At 44.3% G+C, this 20,202-nt stretch overlaps 1 protein-coding gene across 9 annotated transcripts in view; it reads left to right on the top strand.

Moving 5' to 3' along the window:
- Positions 1-20,202, top strand: part of NCOA7 (nuclear receptor coactivator 7) — a 98,300-nt gene that overhangs the window by 49,774 nt on the left and 28,324 nt on the right. For all 9 annotated transcript variants that reach the window (XR_014227750.1, XR_014227751.1, XM_082307633.1 and 6 more), the window contains 2 exons: positions 19,086-19,165; positions 20,018-20,125. Coding sequence is in view for 7 of the 9 variants with exons in the window: in XM_082307633.1 (XP_082163759.1) it covers positions 19,086-19,165; positions 20,018-20,125 (188 nt within the window). In the remaining 2 variants the exon portion in view is untranslated. The remainder of the gene's footprint in view (positions 1-19,085; positions 19,166-20,017; positions 20,126-20,202) is intronic.

Below are 20,202 nucleotides of genomic sequence, written 5' to 3'. Positions count from 1 at the left end.
TTCTCATCTGTGTGTTGATATGATGATACATACATACTTTATTTTATGGCTTAATGGAGGTGCTGTCATAAGCTGCTTTGAGCTTAGAAGGGTTGTGTCTGTCAGTCCCCTGCCCCCGGAATAATCTCCCTTCCATATTTCACAGGACTATAAATCCTTCGTTATTTATTGTTCTAAGAGAAACGGGGAAGGACCGTCACATCTCACTACAATTTGTTCCTTGCACACAACGTCCCTTCATTAGATGCTTGTGAATGTGTTTGCCTTTATGAATTCGTAAATGCTGACAGTGACATCCTTACTCTTTCACTTTGAATGTCATGCCTTTTAATGGATTTATGCAAGGGCTGATACTCTGTCAGAAGGATTTTGATGACTCAGTAAATCCCTCTTCTCCGGTGGAAAGACTGTCACACAGTTTCTGAAGGCTGCGGAGAACTGGAGGTGGTGGTGCTCCCTGCTGCGCTTTGTAGAAAAGAGAGCGGTTAAGAGACTTTTCTTGTCCTTTGAAGAGGGTGGAAGCGCAGCGATGGAGGGAGGAGGTCCTGCCCCGGTGCCCGTGCCCCGGTGCCCGTGCCCCGGTACCCGTGCCCGCCGCCTTGTGTTAATGCCGGCAGCCGGCGGGTGGCATCGCCGAGCCGAGGAGGAGGAGCTGCGACTCGGGCATCCTCTAGAAAGGGATCCTCCAGCACCCCTCTCCCCAGCCACGAGTGTTCCCTGCAGCATGGCCGCTGGCACTGCGGTGGCACCGTTACAGATAACCTGATGGTATGAGGTATTGATCGTTTCTCTTGAGGCACTGCTAAATGGCTGAACGGATCCCACTGCCAGAAGGTTTCTCCTGTGTAACCTCATATTTTCCTTTCCTTCTAGCACTTATGTTGTTCTTCAGTGGCTCTATAATACTGGAATATATTTGTACCATTCAGTCTCCAAATCTGTAAGACAAGGGCAGATATAGCCCTTGTTTTCTTGTCTTAAAAAACCAGAGGTTCTGATACTGTTTGTTTTTCTTTCCCGAGGACCAAGGGAAATAACACTCCTTTCTCCTTATTTTTGCCTTGTCTCTTGGCTTATGTGGCAGTCGGCTTCTTAACTTTGTCTTCTTACCCCTTCTGCTGTTGCTGCTGCAGTAATCTTTCAGACTCCCAAGGATGTGTCTGTCTGGCACAGTGCGATGGTTGCGTAGGTGCCCTGGCTGCTATACCTAGTGCCCAGGATGCTCTCCCCTCCTCCTTGAGATAACCTACTTGACCTACTTCTGCAGCTTGGCTGCTTAGTTCAGACACACTGTCTGTGGGAAGCCTGTTTTTCTTGGAAGATGTTGACTTGCTAAGCTTTGACTTCTATTTTTTTTCTCTTTTTTTCTCATTGTTTTGCCTCTTCCACCCCCACCCCACCCCCCATTCCCTCTCCACATCTCACAGGCTCTAAAACACTTTCACAAACACGAGGTGAGTTGCAGGAACCCAGCACTGGAACTGTAACAGCCTGGAAGCACCAGTTTATTTGCTCTAGGGCAGGATGCCCATCTCTGGGACAGACTTGTTAGGTGGACTCCTGTGAGACTAGGAAACTAGGATTCGTGTCAGCAATTGCTAAGCTGGATGAGGATGATTGTGTTTTGCCACTGAAGACAGTGAAACGGGAAAAAAGTGACCTTCTGAAAGCAGGCAGTGTAACAGCGGTGCAAATTAGGGTCGAGTGCAGTCCTCTGTATTTTGTCCGTGTATTTATTCCAGCATGATATAATGCATCTTTCTGCCAGATGTGCAGAATATGCCCAAACTGCGTTGATTTTGCTTGAAATCGTAAGTGGTCAGTGTATGTGAGGAATTGGTCTCCACTAAAAAATGCATCATAAAGAAAAGTTTGGTTTAAGTGACTTGTCCTACATCACACAGTTACTTTTATCAGCAAAATAAAATCCAGTTAACTAGCTTACCATTCTGCTCTATAGTCATAAAGCCATCCTTTCTCATTCACTGTACGGTGTTCAATTTCTACAGCAAGCGAGTGGGAGGTGAGACTAACAAAACCTCCTCTTATTGTAGCTCTGATTTCTGTCCAGAACAAGCAGAAGTCCCTAAACACTGTGACAAGAGTCCTGAGAGGGAAAAATGGTATGTGCCCATTTAATGAGACAGTATATTGTATGCTGAATAGGAGGTACCAGAGTATCCTCCCCGGAGTCCAGAAGCAGAAAATGGATGCCTTTTTGACTTGTCCTCCCTGCCATCACTCGGGCAGGGGGCAATACTGGAGCAGTATGGCACGCGTGCAGTTGCCAAGCCTCTGAATGTTCGGGGTAGCTGGCCAAAACCAAATGTAAGCAAATAAAAGAGAGAGGGCACAGCAATTTTCATCACCCATAATGTGGTGAGATTTGCCCTGACTGGCACAGACTGAGCAGAGGCAACTCCCATCATACCAGCAGTACTTACTCTGTTTCAAAGCTGAAAGTTGCTTGTAATGCAGTGAAAATTTATAGAGAATTTAAATTTAATGAAAAGGTGGGGCACTTACTGAACCCACTTTGCATAATAGTTTCTCATAGTTAGGGCATTTGCTAAGTAGCCTTAATCTGAAGTGGACTTTTCAGTATGTATTGAGTTGAAAATTGAAACTTCCTTCTGCTAATGAGCCCTGGTTTTTCTTTTCTACTACCTGGTACGGTTATTCAACAGTAGGATGCAGTTGAGGACTTAATTAAGGTGCTAGTCATAAAAAGGTACAGTACATTTAAAAAAAATAAGAAAATCCTTTTAAGTTCTTGCTGGTAATTAGCTAACTGTAATCAAGCCGAATGTCAGGGCTTGATTTGGTCAGCCCTATTTGTGTAGCAAAGCACTTTGTATTCTAAGTAATCCACATGATTTACAAACTGGACTACTCAGTGTTGTGTTTAAGTTGCTTAATACAACAGTAAGTGGAACAGGATCTGAATTTTCCCAAGCTCTGAGACCTTGCTTTAGCCCTTGTGTTTCAGGTTGGCTTCAGACAGCAAGAATGAGAGTAGAATGTAAGGAGCGGTGAAAAGGGAAATAATTTGTTTCTTCCAAAATCAAGATCTCAAAATTAAAGCAGCATAGGAAGAAGTTTATTTGGTTGTAATTGTCTCCGTAGAATAACAAGGGGTTTGGAATAACTTATATGTAAGTGTAAACTGGAGATATTTGGCAGTGGCTGGTTGGGGAGCTTCAGGCGGTTGGTATATTAGCATCGGTTGCTGAAACCACGTGGAAAGAATGAGGTGGATGAATGACTGAAAGGCAGCCAGTTTCAGATCACTTGTTTTGGAATAAGAACAAATGATCTCAAATCCTAGGGGATCGCTGTTAGGGCCGCCAGGTTATAGTCAAGCTGGGTTGTTAATTGGTGTTTACTAGAAACTGTCGCACGCAGAAGGGATGCCTTGTCCGCAGGCAGGGGAATTTGATCTGGGCAGTAAGTACCAGAAATAATGCTGTTAGCACTTAACTTCTGAAAATTTGGATGGAAACATCTTAATGCTGCTCGAGATCTCCATGTGTGGAATCCTCTTCTAATTCTCATCTTGATGAGAACAAGCAAGCTTCTCTTTGTTGTAAAACTAAGTAAAAGACACAACTGAAACTTGGTGTTTTGTATGTAATCCTTAGGTATTGCCTATCAGTGCACAACAAGTTGCCTCAAAACCTATAGTTAGAACAGAAGATGGAGCTGGTTTTAAGTCTGCTGTTAAATGGCAGTGAAGCTATATGGATATATAGAAACAATTGTAAACTTGGCCATTGATAGTCAGTAAACTAATGTACATTTCAAGTGAGAAACAAGGGAATTGAAATGGGAAAGTAAAGGACAGAACATGAAGACTGTGTCCAGACTAGGGAATGACACGACTGGTGTCTGATCAGCTAAAACCGATCTCGCTGCTGAAAGAACCAGATGGGTTTCCAGGGGCTGTCTGTTTTCCCAGGGCCTGAATTTTCAGGAAGAGTGAGCACTTTCGTTCTTAATTATATTTAAATGCAGATGCACTTAACATCTCTGAAAAGTGGCCCCTGGAGGAAGGGAGGAAAGCTGCGGGGCAGTTGGTTGCATAGCACAGAGCCAGGCTGTGGCAGGTGTATGTGTGCAGGAGGGGAAAGGGAGGCATGTCAGGAGAATTAATGAAGAGAGTTGTCTTATTTCTGCCGGGGATAATGAAGGGAAATAGGTCTGCGTGGTTAGCAAGTCCTTCGCTTCCAGGCTCCACTGGCTCAGCAAGTCTGAACTTCCCCAGGTCGTGCCAGCTGCCTGTTGGGTCTTGCGCTCTCTGAGCCTGGGTGCCCTGTGAAGTTACTCTGAGCGCCTGCAGGAGATGTGCAGCTCGTTGGAGGTGATTTTGGTAGCGTATCTTGTCCTGGGGGAAAGGGCTGGACTCCCTTACGTGTTTTTCTCTTCAGCGTTTTCTGGGAGGGCTGTTGACCAGGCAGACTGGGTCCTTTGCCTCTTCCCCCACCCAGGTTTCCAGGACCCGTGCCCCGAGTGCCTGCGGAGCAGTCCTCTGCAGTGCCCATGTGTATCGGTGCCATAGTCGCTCTCCCCTGCCCAGTGACTCCCTGTAGATCTCTAGGAATCTCTGCCTGCAAGGCAGAGGTAGAATATTCTCTTTGTAGTTTCAGACATGAGGTTTACATTTGTAAGGTTTTTTTTATCCCTTTAAGGCAGGAATATTCATAAGCCAAGTACATAAGGAGCATGAGAGAGTGCATTTGAAATCATATTGCAGATCTTCTAGTCTCCAAGCAGAGGCGTGAGGGAGTCATTCTCAGGGAGTCTGCATAACTCAAGCCTGGTATCCTCAAGGCAGGATTTTTAGCTCCTCTTCTTCAACAACTTCCCATATTGTGCTTGAAATCCACTGTCGGAAGTTAACCTAAATGCTCTAAAAAGCAGAACTCCTCTCACCTGCATTTAAATAAGAACACAAAGTTAAGCCAGATCTCTTTTATTTTGTAACATTCTCACTCCCAGCCTTCCACAGTGACATTTTCTCATGTCTTGTCTTTCGTGATGTCTGTGATGTGACTCGTCAGGTCGCACTTGGAATCAGTAGCGTGTATAAACTGAGTTGCTCTTTTCTATGGCTCCTGAGGATCTGTGTGATGAAGTGCTGGCAGTGAGCAACACATCAGATGCTGATGTCATCTCTGTACACAAAAATAGGGTATGTGTCCCCTATCTTTAGAGTCTTTGTGATTTTCGTCTATATTTTTGACCTATGACCATGTAACCACCAACCAATAGACAAGACAGTACAGCATGTGTTTTGAAGAGATGTTGTCCTGGTTGACTTACATGGCATAGCTTTCCCAGGCAAGCTGCTGTATGTTCAAGAAGCAAAATAAATGAAGGAAAACAGCATGTGTAGTGTTAACAGTTTTTTAAAATGCACACGTCTTCTTTTGTGATGCCTCAGTACACTTAGCCCTCAGCCCTGCTCTGTTGACAGGCTGATTTTCCTCACTCTGTATTGTATTTGAGTCCCTGATGTAGTGGATAGTCAGAAATTTTATGGTGGTAGTGTTGTGATAGATGCATTTAGGTACTGACAGTTACCTGAACAGGGTTCACAAGCAATGCTGTCTGTCAGACCACAGAAAGACCAGTGGGCAGCTTCTCTTCCATGCAGCTGCAAAATGCTTCTGAGCCTACCTACACCCAAAGCGAGGAAAAATTCATTGAACCTTCTCTTTCTGCGTACCCTCATCTCTTGAAATAATCAGCAACCCTTTTTACCTCCACCTTTGTATAAGAAACCTGGAACTACCTCTGATTGTCACCATGTGCCTCCCAGGGTGCACTTTCATTAACAGTTTAAGCCAATCTAAGGTGTCCACGTTGCTGCTAAAAGAGGATGTACTGCCCGTCCTCCTCTGGAGCCCAGCTGGGTGGTCCCAGTCCCAGCCTTCAGCCATCAGGAGCTACTTTCCCTAGGCTGGCATCTAGCAACCTCGGCCAGTGCAGGGCTGGTGGCAGGAACACATGGAGGAAGAAGGTTGGTGGAATTGCCCCTTTTGGCAACAGCTTCATCGTAGGTTGGTTTAAGCTGCTCGTGGAGCTGTGCCCAGATCCAGTACGGCTCCAGAGGGACTGATGTTGGGTCTGCTTTCGGGGGAGCTGTACAGAGTCATGTGCGTTAAGCCTTTGTCACTGCCAAGGTAAATTCATTGAAGAAATTAAAGTTAGATGTGTGAAAGGGTTGATTTTTAAGCATTGCTTGGTATGAGAAGTGTATCTGGTGTTTTTTCAAAAAAAAAAACCAAAACCAAAAAACACCAACACAAAACCAAAAACAAAAAAAACCCAACACCCCCCCCCCCCAAACAAAACAAAACCGCAAAAAAACCCCAAACACCAACCACCCCACCCCAAACCCAACCAATGTGCCGTTTAAATTACGTGTTGGGGATTTTTAGTGTTTCTTAATGAAGTCTTTGCTTTTTCTCATTCCCACGCTTTTGTTAAGTTAACCTGAATGAACTCCATCCAGCAGAGGCCCGAGGAAGGCAGTGTGAAAGCTTTCCTTCCTGTACCTGGGTTTTCTTCAGTAACTGAAAACAGGATGTGGAACTTGTGTAAGAATTGGGTTCCTGACCACACAGTTAGATATCAAGTGTCTGAACAGCTCATCTGGGCAACTGACAGAGAATAAGAATGACCTTCTCTATCTGATCTAAAGATACGTGTGGCTTTCTTGTTCCAGTTCCCAGTAAGACAGCATATTTCTGTAGTGCGTTCAAAGATTGACATACTTCAGCTATGCTGTGTGATTTGTTCCGGTTTAGGAGTTGATAGCACAGACACCTGCATGGAGTATACATCTGCAGGTGACCAACTTAGCTAGAAAAGCTCTTTCACATACAGTGAATAATGAGGGAAAATGCTATCCAAGCAAGCACTTCCCAGATACTGTATTACTGCCTTTATCAAACTGAAAATGTAGAGTGTTTTTCCCCCTGATTTTAAAGAAAACCAGGGAAAGTAATTTCTTCTTTTTTTTTTGTTTTCACCTTGCTATTTTTTGAAGTGTAGACTTGTCTTTTAAGTTCACGGTCACTGTTGCAGTGTGGTAAGACAGCCAACACTCCACTGTCTGATAAATCTGGCAAAGCACAAAATTCATTTTGTCCTGCAGCTCCACCTGGCTTTATCAGTGCACCCAAGAGGGCCTTTCTTCCTATAAAAATACACAAGGAGAGCAGCGTATTTTAGAGGCAGACTGTCAAACACAGGGATCTTGGGGTAGATTTCCTTCTTGAAAAAAGTCCAGCCTTCTTGGACTCCTTTGCCCTTCAGGACTGCCTCCCAAGGGACTCTGTTAACCAGGCTCCCGAACAGGTCAAAGTCTGCGCTCTGAAAGTCCAAGGTAGCAGTTCTGCTGACCCCCCTCCTTACTTCCCCAAGAATCAAAAACTCTATCATTTCGTGGTCACTATGCCCAAGACGTCCTCCAGCCGTCACATCGCCCACCAGGCCTTCTCTGTTCGCAAACAAGAGGTCCAGCGGGCGCCTTCCCTAGTTGGCTCCCTCACCAGCTGTGTCAGGCAGTTATCTTCCACACGCTCCAGGAACCTCCTAGACTGTTTCCTCTCCACTGTATTGTATTTCCAGCAGGCATCAGGTAAGTTGAAGTTCCCCACAAGAACAAGGGCTGGCGATTGAGAGACTTCTCCCAGCTGCTTAGAGAACACTTCGTCCGCCTCTTCATCCTGGTTGGGCGGTCTGTAACAGACTCCCACCATGATATCTGCCTTGTTGGCCTTCCCCTGATTCTTACCCATAAACACTCAACCCTATTGACACCATCGTTAAGTTCTAGACAATCAAAACATTCCCTAATGTACAAGGCTACCCCACTGCCTCTCCTTCCCTGCCTATCCCTTCTGAAGAGTTTATAGCCATCCATTGCAGCACTGCAGTTGTGTGAGTCATCCCACTATGCTTCCATGATGGCAACTATATCATAGCTTTCCTGTTGCACAACTGCTTCCAGCTCCTCTTGTTTGTTGCCCATGCTGCGTGCATTGGTGTAGATGCACTTCAGTTGGGCTATTGCTCCTGCCACCTTTTTGGGGAGAGAAGCCCTAGTTCCTATGTGACCATTCTCAGGTTTCTAACACATCTATAGCCCTTGCGTCTTTGCTGCTGCATGGCTCTCCGTCCCCTACCTCCAGTGAGACAGCAGACCGAAGGACCTCGCTAGCATGCTGTCCCTCAAATGTTGGTGTGCTGCCTCTAGGCTTATCTCTAGCAAGCCTGGTTTTACCCCTTTCCACCTTCCAATCTACTTTAAAGCTTTTTAAGTGTAATAAACAAGTTTCATATGTGTAAAATGGTTTTCTTCTTAAAATTTCTTTCTTAAAGTGGCCCAGGCTAGATTTAGACTGTGTCCATATGTCTGGTGACTATAGTTTTCTTAGGCAATAGTTTCAAAGGGCAGCTGAGTGCTGTGAAGAGCTTTATGTTCTACAGTGTGAATTAGCACCTCACTGCTGCTGCTGAACTGGGAGGTCTTGTGCTTCCTCCCCCTGCTCTGAACTATGTTTTTTGCCCTCCCTCTGAACTGGCGCTGGCATTCATCTGATCACAAGGTAAGATGAGTCAATTCACTAGACCCAACAAAGAAAAAAATTGAGATAATTGATTGTTTTAATCAGTTGTCTCTCTGTGGTATCAGATGAGAGCCAGAGCCCAAGGTAGACAGAGATGCGAGAAGAGAACAGCTTCCCTTCTCTTAGGAGCCGCTAATTTGGCTTATGAAACCATACCCCTGCGTCTGCCCTGAAGAAGAATTGGGGGTCACTGTCACTGCTAAGTAATGTGAGATTGAAGGAATCCAGAGCACAAAAGTCGTACGCTTCTCTGTGGTCTAACTTTATAAATCTTTTGAAACTTCAGTGCTGGATATCTTTGTATAATTGTACTGCATTACACAAACACTTTTCTTCTGCCTTAAGTAAGCTACCTTTTAAAAATAAGCTATGTTTTAAAAGTAAGCTACCAAACTGATCATCTGGGCCACTGCACCTTTGCTGAAGTCAGTTCAGTAGCTGTGTGGGTTTTGTTCCTATTGCACCTCCTAAACCCTAAATGAATCTTGTCGTGTGATTCTTTTAATTTTCTTTCAAGTATTTGCATGTGGGGGAGTTTGGGTCATCCTGTAAGTGCTTTGCTCTACATAAGCAGTACTGACTTGACTTTTGAGCTCAAAGTGTTGTATGGTTGCTTTTATAGCTATTCAACATGCTCTAAATGCAAACAGCTCTTAAATTAGATCGTTTTTTTTTTTTTTTTCCTTCAGAGTATTCTTCTTTCGTGTAAGGAAAATTACTTCACCTGTTTTTGGTTTTTTTAATCCCTGTACCACTTTTATTTCTGCTTTTCATTTGTATAGCTGCATTGAACAAATACAAATTTGGGAATGATGTATCTCCTGCAAATTTAAAAATACTAACCTGATTTATAATATGACATAAGACTATCTCTGCAATCAAGTTCTTTGCCCAGCTGCCAATGTGCAGTCGGGGACAACTCAGAGGTCTATAGATGTACAGCTTGTGTTGAACTTCAGGCATTTGAGCAGTCCCTTTTTGTTTTGACGCCACTCTTTACGTGTATTTGGTGTTTTGACACTTTCTAGTATTATAGTATGGCAGTGTGAACTGTCAATTCCAATAAAGTAAGGAATAAAACTTCAAAATGCCGTAGCGTAAAATCTTCAAGAGAGATGCAGTTACTTCAGAGCCCTAAATTGCTCTTGGAAAACTTCACCCAGACACTTATGCAAATCTTACCCAAAATGAAGTAGGGATTTGTATCTCAAAGTCCATACATCTCCTCCAAGAGAAAAGCCATGTATGGTTTAATAATAAAATTAACAACTGTTAGCTTTTTGCTCAGTCTCAATACGTATTACACCCTTGTGTAAGGAGGCGTTCATTTTTGTCTGCAAACACTTTGCTTACAGAAGCATTCCAGTTGCATCACGGGGACTTGGTTTAAAAATCCAGAGAGGTGGTAGATGCCCCATCCCTGGAAACGTTCAAGGTGAGGTTGGATGGGGTTCTGAGAAACCTGATCTAGCTGAAGGTGTCCCTGCTTATTGCAGGGGGGTTGGAGTAGATGACCTTTAAAGGTCCCTTCTATCCCAAACTACTCTATGAAAAATTGTATGAACCGTTCCCCAAAATGGGACTATCGGCAATGAGATTGTTTTCTCTTGACTGTTTTTCTTCCGCATCTTGAAACATGAACCACTCTCTCCTTTGGAGAGTTGCTCAGGATAGTTACATTTCTGTACATTACATTCCCTAGGGCTGTACAAAGTTATTTCTTGAAATCTAAACAGCTGTTTAAAAACAGTCTCAGTGTGTGTTATGGTTCTACCTCAAACCCAAAAGGGAACGTGTTCTTTGTTTTGAGGCACAGGCAGCTGGAGATGATGTTTGCTCACGCACCCACTCTATCTCAGAGAGGCTTAGGACACAAAACATTTGCACCATGTAGGACATTTTCCCCAGTACAAAAGAAAAGCATGTGTAACCAGTTTACTTAAGGGTAAAGAAAGACAGATATGATCATTGCAGCTGGGAGCTATTCTCCTGTCCAGCTGATAAATATCTTAACTTGTTCCTAATGCGTATTTAGCAGCAAAGCCTGGTCCTTGTCAGACCTGAAAAGTTTGTTCATGGTCCCAAAGACTTCTCTCATTTTTCTGCCTATATTCATTGCTCTGTCAGAAACCTGTTACCTCTCACAATAGCTTCGTCTTGCCTGCTTTTGGCTACAAGGACTCCCCACTCCCTGTCTTTGTGTTCTCTCCTTCCTTCTTCCCCATGACTCCAAATATTCCCATTGCAGATAGGTTGCTTTGCATCTGGAAAAAAGTGGGAGAGCGCTTCCTAGGAGTCACTCATCTGCCTTTTCCCAGGATAAGTTTCACAGGAGCTGGAGGCAGAGGCTGTCCTGCCCATCAGCATCCTCTTTTAGCAGAGGAACGGTTGTACAGTCTCTTGTCAACAAGGCACATGCATCTAGAATGGCTTTCTCTACAGGCTTGCTGTGCTTTGGTAAACATCACCATGACCTATTTCTTAAGTACTGGTCTCTGTCTGCAGAAGCATGTCTGTTTTCTGTCTGATATGAAGTTATCGGTTGATCTGAATCCTTCCTGTGTCTTCAGACAGCACCTAGAGCGAATGCCGGGAACCCTCCGCCTCTGCCTTTACTGGGCATCCTCTGCACGTCCTCCCTGCTCACAGCACTGCGCATCCTCTCCTTCAAGCTTCCCTTCTGACCGTAGTGTTCAACATAGAGTCTTCTGGTCACCCTTCTTCAGTGCTTCTTTCTAGGTGCCCAGCAATAGGCTGCTTCAGCAATACTTTAGTTTCAGTCCATTTCAACTGCTGCTATATTGTTTTCCAGCTGAGATTTAGAGCTAAAGCACTAGGCTGTTGGCTGCATCTCACTGTTTCTTCACAATAATGTGTCAAATTTTCTTTTTGACAGTTGGAGCGTATGAGCTACCTCCTTCTGAAATTGAGTGGTGGGGTTTTTTGGTTTGTTTTTTTTCCCCTTTTCCTAAACCTCAGTGACCTTTTAAACTACATCTTTCCTCCTCTCATTTTTCAAGCTGATCCTCACAAAGGAAACTTTGAATGCAGCAGCGCCCATCTTGCCATCTTAAACATGAGAGCTGCTTAGCTGCCTGGGACTTGGCAGTCCTGGTGAGTGCTCATCCCTCCTGCGCTGTCGCTGCAGGGCTTGTGTCTCCTGCTCCGTGTGCACCTTGTTCAAGTGCCAGCAAAAAAGCGGCAGTGATGCTGCCCTGGACAATTTCTCCTTGCAAGGTTCCTGGTGGGAGGAACCCTGCTGCAGGGAGGACCTTTGCCCTCGCTCAGCTGGAGGGCTTTCTGGCTGTGCAGGTCCCATTGCCCAAAAATGTCCCATCGCCCAAAAATTCCCCTGTTGCCCAAGCGCAGTTGCTGTCTGTCCTGTAGTCCAGCACACAGCTGCAGGGAAGGGACAGCAATGGGTCCTCTCTTGTTTTAACAGTGGTGGGAAAGGATCGCTTCATGTTTTAATGCAGCATATTCAGGTGGTAGTAAAACGTTAAACATGTAACATGTAGCACTGCTTTGTGCCTCTGCAGAGGAGCTAAAGCCACATTTTGGGAAGGAAGGAGTAAATAAAGAGGGAATTTGAGTTCCTTGAAAATATTTGCAGTTCTTCATGTAGAAGCTGCAGTATATGAATATTGCATGAATATCAATAGCCAAATTCTTATTTAAATGTGCCTTAAAATACCTTCTACATTTATAGTAGGAGTTACTACCTTTTTTTATATCAGTTCTTTGAACTGCTTGTCATTTTTGTTAGGGCCCTGTATTTTCTGATGGTCTCTTTATTCCTTTGACAGACTTGCTTGGAAAATAACTAGTGGAGAATCGCAATCAGTTTTTATTGAGGACAGAGAAAAGTTGCTCAAGGCGTAGATATTTCAGAAGCTTGTGCCTGGATTTGTGTTGATCAGGGAATTGCTATTCTCCTATGGCAGAAGAAGTTTCACTAGTGAAGGAGCACAAGTGTGGTTGTGATGGGTGACAGCTGCCTTTTTATTTCAAGTTACTTCAGCAGTAGAGAAGGAGGAAGCCAAATGATAATACGATTCGGTAGAGGAAAAACGTGCAGAAGTAAAGGTGAGGGCTTGGCAGGAGGCTGTGGGAAAAGTAGGAAGCAGAACAGAAAAACAGACACCTGAGATGGTGGGATGTTGTGGGGTTTTGATTTTTTTTTTTTTCTTTTTCTTTTTCCTTTTTCTTCTTTTAACATGGTAGCAGTCTACTACCCAAATCTGGGCAGGGAATGTTTCTGTCTAACTTACTGCATTTTCCTCAGGGAGATAGGCCTGATCAGATGGACAAAAAGCCTTTTTATGGATGTTCACCCCAGCTGCTGCAGCTGCAGCTGGCTAAAGGAGGGAATGGGGCTGGGATAATCTCTCTTCCTCGAAGGCTGCTGTGGCCTCTGGGAAGTGCTGGGATGTCAGAGTGTGTGGAGGGTGTCCCAGAACAGGGATCTGGCCCCTGTGGTGCTGCGGTTCACCCACGCTTGACAGGAGCTGAAAGAAAGACTTTTTATTTTAAAGTAATAACTTCAATGTGAACACTATTCAGTTCACTTTGGGAGCCATGAAAAGAGCCAGAAAGGTGCTTTTGGAGACACGATTAAATCGTCCTATACATAACTGCACATAACAGCATTGCTGAAAGTTACTAAAATGTTAGTCTAGAAAGGAGAAATGGAAAAAATTGTTCAGATAAACTGATTTGTCTTTCCCCTTCCTCCTCTACCAGTCCAAGCAGGACTTTCATATTCTTGAGGTCTCTGTGTCTCTCTAGAACGACTTAAGTGATGCTTATTGTATTCCATCTCTGTCAAGATAGGTGGTATCAGGCCTCATTCACTGATAAGGGAGCTACCTCAGGAAGCCTTGTTTGCTTAATTTCTTATCAGTTCTCTGATTAGGTTATCCCAAGTGATAACTGTTCTCCCCTGAATTTATTGCATTTCAGATTCTTGTAAGCTACCTTCAGGTTTTCACTCCTGGGTCCTGGTGCTTGGCTAGACTGTAGTAATATAGTTTTATTTCTTCTAACAAATCTATCAGAGACATAGGACTGGAATGTTCTAAAATAGCAGTGACGTACTCAGTGATGTGGAAAAATATGACTAGTATCTTATAGTTTTAAGGAAACCCTCATTACATCATTGCACAAATTAATGTTTTTTTCACATCTTAAAATTTGCATTTGATTTTCCTTCCTCCATCTCAAAAAGGATATAGTAGGAGAAGAAAAACTAACAAGAAGGACAGCATGTGTGATCAGAGAAATAGGAAAAAGTCTAAAGTACGTTAGTATTAATCAATCTGAAAAGGTGAAATAGCTAAGAGATGCTGTTGGAAGTCTGTGACATCATGCATGATATGCAGAAGGTGAATAAGGACTATTTTATTTGTTCACCCTTAAAATAACATTAATTAGGATGCTCAGTGAAATTAATCAAGTATAAAGTACAAGAAAGGAAGCACTGCTTTATGTAGCACATCATGGTACCGTTTCCTTCCTATCATTGGCATAGGACCAGTGTGGAGGTCTTGGAGGGACTGGGGACTTCAGTGGATGCTGCTCCTCTACCCTGGGAAATCCATGATTTCTAGAAGCCGACGGGGCTAGTCAGGGGAAAGATTTCTCTATTTACATGCCGCCTAAGTGTTTGGTAAGACAGAGATTAATGAGTAAAATGGACTTTTGGTCCAATATGCCATTGCCGCTATTCTCTCAGGCTGCTGAGTTTGTTTACCTGGTGTGGGAAGTGGTTAGTCCTTTGGCCCCTTGTTTACTTCAGCGTTCCTGCTAGCAGTACCAGACGCCAGCCTAACTGATGGCTCGGGGACTGCTGGGCAGTTTCAGCTGTCACCGCCAGCACTGCGAAAGCCTGCACTGGTTTTGGCCGGCAGCAGGTCAGTCCGTAACACTGGTGTTGACGGTATTGTCTTGCAGTGGCACGTCGTACGTCAGTGTGAGCAGCCCGGGCTTCTGTTGATGCTTCTTGACCTATTCGATCTACTTATACAGCTATTTACATAGTTGCAGAGGTGTAATTCTCCTATCATGTGTCAAGGTCTTCTGGGTGATAAACTGATTGATCTCTTTGTCATACTTCTTCAACAGTTGCTTTCCAAATTATTCCTAGGTAACTCCTTTTTGTAAGGCTTCCCATAGCATTGCAAAACAAAATATGAACAGTCTGCTAGGAAACTGAGTTAGGTATAAATATATCAATAAGGGCAGAAAAATTTCCATTCCAGACCTATCTGTTTTCAATAGGCCTGTCTTTTCTTGCCTGTTCTCACTTGGCATTCTTCTTCTCATTGCTCGTTAATTTTACTATTTTTACGTAATTCTTATTTTACATGTTTCCTGAAATCGCAGAGAGGTTCAGTCCACCCACTCCACCCTTTTCCTAAAAATGCAGTGTGATCAAATTTGCATTAACACCTAGTCAGTTCTCAGGGTTGTACGATCCCATCTTCAGTGTACGTGCAGTGCAGGAAAACTTGGGAGGCAGAACCGTCAGTCACTTCACCACTACGCAAATGTCCAAGTTCAAAAAGTAGCCAGTGGCTTTTATTTTATAGCCTGTGGAGAGGTGCGGCTCTTCCATCTAGTTCTGTCTGAAAGAAACGTGGTTACTGAGGGCTCTTGTCACGCCTGCATGTGCTCTGGGTGCCTTTGGGACTACTCCTAGAGCTAGCTGCCTTCAGATCACGTCAGAAAACATTTGGCTTTCTGAAGGAGAAATGAGAGAGGATAAGGGAACTGGAGAAATGGTATATTGTGGTGTTTTGCTTGCTTTGCCAGGCTTTCCACCCCCTCCCCTGTAACCATTCATGCAGAGCATAATTAGTGACCTTGGCCTCGCTACGTGTGCAGTAAGTGGGGTTAGCAGTACCTGTCAGATTTAATGGGTTCATTGGAATTTTTTCCTCTGAGGGTCTGAATTCTTTAATTTATGATTTTAAAGCTTTATATGCACAATTAAAAATACAGACTAGTTAAGACTTCCCACTGTTCAAAGTGATATGATGTGGTTTGTAATTGCCAAAGCCTGCCAAGTAGTTATGCTCAGTGTAAGGGTGGTGTCCAGAACCCCTGCTGGTGGGATTTCAAAACAAAAAAAGGAGGGGTCGGGGGAAACAAAAAAGTATCCAAACAAGAAGTGTCAGATTTTGGTTTTAGAAGACAGGTGGGTTCACAGACTGTGACTGCTTCTTTTGGACTGTTTTCTTCACTGAAAGGGCAGTCAGGCACTGGAACAGGCTGCCCAGGGACGTGGTTGAGTCCCTGTCCCTGGAGGTATTTAAAAGACAGATAGATGTGGTGCTTAGGGACATGGTTTAGTGGTGGACTTGGCAGTGCTAGATTAGCAGTTGGACTTAATGATCTTAAGGGTCTTTTCCAACCTAAACAATTCTATGATTCTGTGATTCTAAACAGGCTATACGACATACATTCTTGCATGTAGATGTGAAAGAAAAGCAAGCCATCTAATTGTTGGGCTTATTTAGGATTTATTAACCTTTTTTGGCAAAAGGAGGACTGTGTTATGTTCAGTCTAAATTCAGCTTGTCTTTTGAACTTTTTCTTTTACTTGTCTGTATGGTTTGGGGTTTTCAACAACGTATATCTACCTCGCTCTTCTGTATTGCACCACGGTTGTGTTGGAGACCCTACTAAACAAACAGACCCACAGTCCTGTCAGCCAAGAACTAGAGCGTATTATATGTCTCCTTGCAACACAGTATTTTGGGTTATAACTTTTCACTGGATAGTATTTTTTTATCTCCAAACTTATGCAGCCAATGCAATTAGGAGGACCTGAAAAATAGTGTATTTTACAGGGGGAGACAGAGGTGTGAGAGAGAGGAACATCCCTTCCCAGGCAGGAGGCTGTAGAGGAGAAAGTTATTGGTATTGCTAGAGTATTTTGTGGTCTTGTGCGATGGTGTATAGTGGTTGCTGTCATGGTCAGCTCTCAGCCACCATTCCATTTTCCAAAGACAGAGCTTTGGAATGAAAATGTTTAGCTAAGACCAAACATCATAAGCTCTGAAGAGAAACTGCTTTTATTGTGTATTGTTATTCCTCCCATCCATACACAGACTTAAACTTTTTCACATTCAGCAGGTACAAAATCTCTCCATCTCTCTACATCTCTCTGGGCTACTTTATTTTTATTTCCCTCCCATCCAAAGGTCTTACTGATGTACATCTGGTTAGTACGAAATAATTGTTCTTTACTGTTTCCTACTTTGTGTGCTGTTTCAGAGCTAAGCAAGAGTTAATGTATCTGAAAACTTGTCTAATTTTTCCAGCTACACCAAATGATTTACGAGAAGATGAAGTCTACCTGTAAACCTTGCTTGTCTCTCTCCAGTGATGGGTCGGTGACAGCTAGGTAGTTGGCCTGCACGGATATGATACATAGTTCTAGTTATCCTGGAGTAATTTAAGTGGTATCTCCTGAGTAGCACAAAATAGTGTGAACTCACTCGTTGTTAGCTGGGGGAGTTTCTTCAGGGTTATGTCCATATCGGCAGTTGTACGTAAATAATGGATTAAGGGAACATCCACTATTTGTTCCTTCTTTGTTTGCCATATTGGCATTGTGTTTCTGATGGTTTGATACTGTGCTTTTCTAATGTTGTCATTACCTGTTTTTCCATCCTTCACCATAGACTGCTTTGACTTTGATCAGAGGAAGATGGTGTGGCAATGATGGAAATACAAATAGTCAGAAAAAGAATGCTAATTTTAAAAGTTTTACTGTGGGTCTCCAGTCTCAGAGATGAAATGTCTGAGATCACTGCGTGATGCTCTGTTCCAGAATGCTATCAGGGCAAAGACAGCATCGTCCTGATCTTCCTTTTCCTACCTCTGTCCTTCATGCCACGTGTACTTAAATTGTGTGTATTTAGTCCCTGCATGCTTTCTGCCTCTATTATGTTGGGGGAAAAAACGTCTTTGCTGTCTGTTACGTCACTAACCATGGTGCTTCTCGTGACTGCATCCCTGGCAGGCAGTGGGTGGGGTGTCCCTGCAGTAACACCTGGATGGATGTCCAGCTGTGTGCACCAGCCTGGGCTCTGGTGAGTCTCAGGTGACTGAAGGAGATGGTCTCTGACCGCGTAGCCTCTGGAAGACGCTGAGGCAGCCCCCAGCATTGATCTCGCTGTGGAAACGAGCTGGCAGAAGGGTCAGGTGCAGCACGCTTCTGAGCCCCTCCTTTCTCCTTGTGTACATTACAGTGGGGCAGGCAAGTCCTTGCCCTTCTTTTTACTATCTGCTTCTTGCTCTCTGGAGATAGCAAAGGTTGCAGCAAAGCCTGAATGCGAGTCAGAAGCTTTGCTCTGCCATTCCCCGTCCTTTCCTCCCTGACCTCCTTCCGGAGCTGCCGGCTTGGACCACAGGAGCAGTCCCCCCAGGAGGGCAGCGTCTTCCCGTTCCTAGTCCTGGCTGCTGGCTTTGCTGGGCCCAGCCCTGCTGTGCCTTCTCGCCTCTCCCCATGTCTGCCAGAGGCAGCAGGACCTTTCCGAGGGGCCGGGGGCGAGCAGGCTGGGCGAGCGGGGCAGCCATGCATGGCCTCTCTGCGCCCCGGCCCCGCTCCTGGAGCTGGGGCTGCGTGCTGTCCTCGTCGCCCCCAGGTATGCGGGTCTGGGCTCGGGGTGCAGAAGGTGAGCCCTTGGGGCCGGCATCGCTTTCAGGGAGCTGGGGTTGGCTGGGCAGCAGGTGTCTTTCCTGATCTTCGGCTTTGCCTACCCTCTGCCGTGGTAAGAATTAGAAATAGCTACCCTGCTCATGCTCCTGAGAGCTCGCGTGTGCCTTTCGGGTCTTGCAAGGGTTTCCGTAGGCACAAGGAGTTTTGCATACTGTAGCTGATGGAAAATGTCTTCTGAACAAGCTTTATGCTTTCTGATACTTGACTGTATACTGTATGCATGCACGTTTTGCAGGACTCTTAGCATACTTTTACCTTCAGAGTTTAAAATGGTATTTAAATATGATGTACTGGTGGTGAAGTGGTGATTAACCAGTCTTTGTTGTGGCCCTACTGATGCAGTATCAGTGCGTACGTTCATCTGCTGGTTTCTGCCTCGGCCTTGACAGCAGCTCATCACACAAAGTAATTGTATCCAACAGCTGAATTGTGTAGGAATCACAGAGAAAAACATGGGAGCAGTTCTGTATTGATATGGTATCACGTATACATTACTCTTGCAGAGTTCCTGAATGATTACTAAACCTGCTGTACTTGATGAAGTTTTGCTTGCCTTGCAATGCAATTCTAAGGCCTAATTAATAGATATTTTCGATGTGCCCTCTTGTTCTGTTCACAGCTGCAATTCTGCACATCCTGTAGATCTCTTTCAAAACATGTTGATAGGCAACCATCTTGAAAGTCAATTACTTGAATATTTTTGTTTTTCTTTTTAGATGACAATCAAAACAAAACCAATGAAAAGAAAGAGAAAAAAATGGTTTCTCAGAAACCCCATGGTACCGTAGAATACACTGTAAGTATTGGTGTGTGCTTTGTTCGTGTCTGCTTTTTGAAAGTGAAGTTGTTGAGGTTGAGAGGGAGCCAGTGGCACAAAACTGAAAGCACTAAGGGAATACTGGCTGCAGTTTGTATCTATCTCAATAGGGATTGCTCCAAATAGCACTGTGTGGGAAGGGCAAGGCTCATGTCCTGAACCGCTGTTCAACCCAGGTCCTCTGCCTCTTCTCACAGGTGCCGGTCCTATTTTTACTTCAGCACCATGGCTCTTTAGTGGTTGGTTTTGTTATTCTGAAAAATACTTCCATTCCACAGTGTTGCTTAGGTCATCAAGTGGTTGGCCTGTGCTTGGTCCTGAGATGATGCGAGACCTCTTTAAGCTGGAGCAGGGTGGCAGTGTGCTGCTGCGGCGGCTCAGAGGACTGCCTCTGCCCGGAGGGTCTCTGTGTGAGCCGGCCGGGTCCCTGAACCTCACCCTCCATCACACAGAGCGAGTGTGCAAGACAAGTGTCCCAGCTGGGAACAGCACAAATGCCTGACGTGCTGCGGCTGTGAAGGTGTAATGAACTTTCCAGTGTGTCTGCTTTCCCCACTTGCCAGACCAGTTCTAAATAAGGTGGTGCTGCTTTAAAGTTTTATGAGAAAAGGAGAGGGACGTCTGTAACACCTCTGTTTTATCTACTGTATAGTAGGAGAGGATATTTTTTTTTCTTTTTATTGATACTGGCTTATCACGTAAGCTATTAAACAGAGGGCGTGTTGAGATCATCAGATCTATTCCCTGCAAACAGTCTGTTAGATGGTTTTAGTTCAGCTGGTGTGCTGAATGTGTTCACTATGGTATCTTAAGCTTCAACTCTTTTTTCAGGCTGGAAATCAGGACACCATAAACAGCATAGCATTAAAGTTTAACATCACCCCAAACAAGCTTGTGGAGCTCAATAAGCTTTTCACGCAGACGATTGTGCCAGGCCAGGTAAATCTTTTATGTTTTTTTTTTTTTATACCTGAAACCTGATGATTTGCTATGTATTTAAAAGCTTTTTATTACTT

This window comes from Platalea leucorodia (genome assembly GCF_965183815.1).
Source record: "Platalea leucorodia genome assembly, chromosome: 3".
Classification (NCBI taxonomy): domain Eukaryota; kingdom Metazoa; phylum Chordata; class Aves; order Pelecaniformes; family Threskiornithidae; genus Platalea; species Platalea leucorodia.
The sequence above is the reverse complement of the archived record's forward strand: the minus strand, read 5'-3'. Positions and strand labels throughout refer to the sequence as shown.